The following is a 2,974-nucleotide window of genomic DNA, read 5'->3' on the forward strand; positions in this document are numbered from 1 at the left end:
TAAGTCGCGTTGTAAGTTGCTTCAAGTCGCGCTGAAGTCGCCTTGCAAAGTCGCGCTGTAAATCGAATTTGCCCTTGTGTGAACTGGCCCTAAGAGTGAAATCAAAGGAATGGATGGTTTACAGAAATGTTTGCATCTTACTAATATTTGTGCAGAATTATAATTGTACAATATAATATTATTTGTTTGCATTTGTTGTCAGTGGTGCATTATGCATTTTGATTGTCTTATTGTTTACTGATTATTTAATTTCTTCAAGCTATTTCATTTTAATGAGAAGAAATAACATCTAGGCAGACTGGGGGTACTATAATTATATTTTTTATAATTTTTTGTTGAAATCAAGGATCTCTAAAAGACAAAACTGTATGTGGTGAAAATCATGGACCTCTGACAACTTTGGTTTATAAAAGTCTGTGAAGAATATCTAGCACAATCATTGGAAGTCACAAGTCAACCACATCTGAGATTTCAAACCAATGGATTAGTGAAATGGAGGTATATTGAATGACCCTCACATCTCTCTGCTATAACAATATTTCTTTACCCAAGACAATGAGCTTGTGGGATAGGTTGAGTAACATGTACATAACTTAGAATTAAGCCCTGTGGTGGTTTTAAATATATGAAAGATAACTAGCTTGGTTTTATTAGGTTACGTTTTAGTTTCTTATCAGACACCCATGAGAAATGGCTGAAATGAGCATGAAGTGTTCAATAGTTGCTTGAGTTCCAGTAAAACAATGTAAACAATGTAGTACAAACTACATACCACTACATAACACATACTACTACATAATGCATACCACTACATAATACATACAGTACATACACCACAAACATAGGTATACATATGCTGCAATCAACATAGGTGCTGGTGGTCGGGCCTTCTCCTACCAGGGTGTCGTATTATGGAATAGCCTCCCTGTCGAGCTCCGGTAAGACCGCGCTATATTAAGATACCTCTCAACTCAACTCAACAGGTCACAAGTTAGTATAGTGAAATATAAACCATGTAGTATTTAACCAAGCTGCTTAGGAAAGGAGGAATTAATTTGTATTTTATTTTATGAGCACGTACTGTATACTAGTGTTCATCGGTTTAATATCTTTCATAGTGTAATGTTTGTAGCGCTTTTTCAGCTGCCTCTTGAATGCTTTCCACTCTTTACTAATCCAATTTTGTTATTTTACCAGTCTTCTCTACAGTTTTTCTCTGCATCTAGCTATAGAAGAAAAAAAAATGTTAAAATCAAATACAAGTATGATTTTTGAAGTTATAATTTTGGGATTTCCTGAATTGACTGAAAAACGCTTATTGCTATTTGGGTTAATGTTTAATATATATGTAATGGCTTTATCTGGCAACTTATTAATAATAATTGTAACAAACCTGGATGCAAGTTTACAAAGCCCAATGTACTTTTTTTTAGGTTACCTGTCTATGCTTGACATATGCTATATTTCTGCTACAGTGCCACTAATGTTAGTTATTTTGGTGTCACATCACAACCATTTGTCATTCAGTGCTTGTATTGTACAGCTGTATATGGTGGTCTTCTTGGAGGGGGCAGAGTGCTTTCTGTTGGCTATCATGGCCTATGACCGATATGCAGCGATTTGTCGTCCATTACACTATAGCATAATCATGAAGAGAGGAGTCTGTTACAAACTGCTTTTGGGTGGAATCTTGTGCAGCCTATTGCACTCAATGCTCCATACCACCCTGATCATACGCCTTCCTTTCTGTGACAATGAAATTAACCATTTGTTCTGTGACATTCCACCCTTACTGAAGCTATCATGTGTCGATACCTATCTAAATGAGGCTATACTTTTTGGAGTGAGTGCAGTTTTTGTAGGACTCGGAGCCCTTGTATATATCCTTATCTCTTATGTATACATAATTCTTACTATTTTGAAAAATACATCCAATGTAGGGAGACGAAAAATGTTTTCAACCTGTGCAGCTCATATTATTATTGTTAACATTTTTTATGGAACTGGAAGTTTTACCTATGTCCGTCCCAAATCCAGTTACTCATTGGAGCGGGACAAACTAGTTTCAGTTATCTATAATGTGGCCACTCCTTTTCTGAATCCCATTGTCTACAGTCTTAGAAACAGTGAGGTCAAAAGGGCTCTAAAAAATGGATGTAGAAAATTATTTATTTACAAAGGGAGAGTATAAATAAAAGACGCTACTTTGTAAAGCTGGATACGCACTATACAATTTTCTGTCTTTTTTTTTTTCTTCTTCAGATTTACTAAACCATATTATAGGAGGTCAAAGCTTAAAGGGGTTGTAAAGGAAAACATTTTTTCCTAAATAGCTTCCTTTACCTTAGTGCAGTCCCCCTTCACTTACCTCATCCTTCCATTTTGCTTTTAAATGTCCTTATTTCTTCTGAGAAATCCTCACTTTCTGTTCTTCTGTCTGTAACTAAACACAGTAATGCGACACTTTCTCACTGGTGTGGAGAAAGCCTCAAGAGGGGGCGAGCAGGAGGGTCAGGACGCTATCTACTTTGCAGATAAAGAAAGGAGCTGTGTGTTAGTGGGCGTCCTGATACTCCTGCTCGCCCCCTCAAGAGGCTCTCTCCACACCAGGAAGAAAGCCTCGCATTACTGTGTTTAGTTGCAGACAGAAGAACAGGAAGTGAGGATTTCTCAGAAGGAATAAGGACATTTAAAAGCAAAATCGAAGGATGAGGTAAGTGAAGGAGGACTGCACTAAGGTAAAGGAAGCTATTTAGGGAAACATTTTTTTACCTTTACAACCCCTTTAAAAGTTTTCATTTGTATGCAATCAGGCAGGCTCTTACACTACATGGTTTTGGTAAATCTAAAGGAAATCTGACAACAAAAGTTGTATAGTGTGTATGGGGTCTAAATGAGGGATGGTTGTCTGTGTGTGTTGGCATAATGGCAATCAAAGCAAAGTGAACCATTTTACAGCAACAAAAGAAAAAGA

The 2,974-nt window shown here is 36.8% G+C and overlaps 1 protein-coding gene across 1 annotated transcript; it reads left to right on the forward strand.

The window, feature by feature from the left end:
- Positions 1–1,264: 1,264 nt before the first annotated feature.
- LOC120909656 (olfactory receptor 5V1-like) lies at positions 1,265–2,191 on the forward strand. The gene has a single exon (XM_040321428.1). The coding sequence runs from the start codon at positions 1,265–1,267 to the stop codon at positions 2,189–2,191; it is 927 nt and encodes a 308-aa protein (XP_040177362.1).
- The last annotated feature ends 783 nt before the right edge of the window (positions 2,192–2,974 follow it).

Source organism: Rana temporaria, chromosome 1 (genome assembly GCF_905171775.1).
Source record: "Rana temporaria chromosome 1, aRanTem1.1, whole genome shotgun sequence".
Lineage (NCBI taxonomy): Eukaryota > Metazoa > Chordata > Amphibia > Anura > Ranidae > Rana > Rana temporaria.

Coding starts and splice junctions, on each gene's coding strand:
- LOC120909656 (XM_040321428.1), top strand. CDS start 1,265: ATGATTTTTGAAGTTATAATTTTGGGATTTCCTGAATTGACTGAAAAA.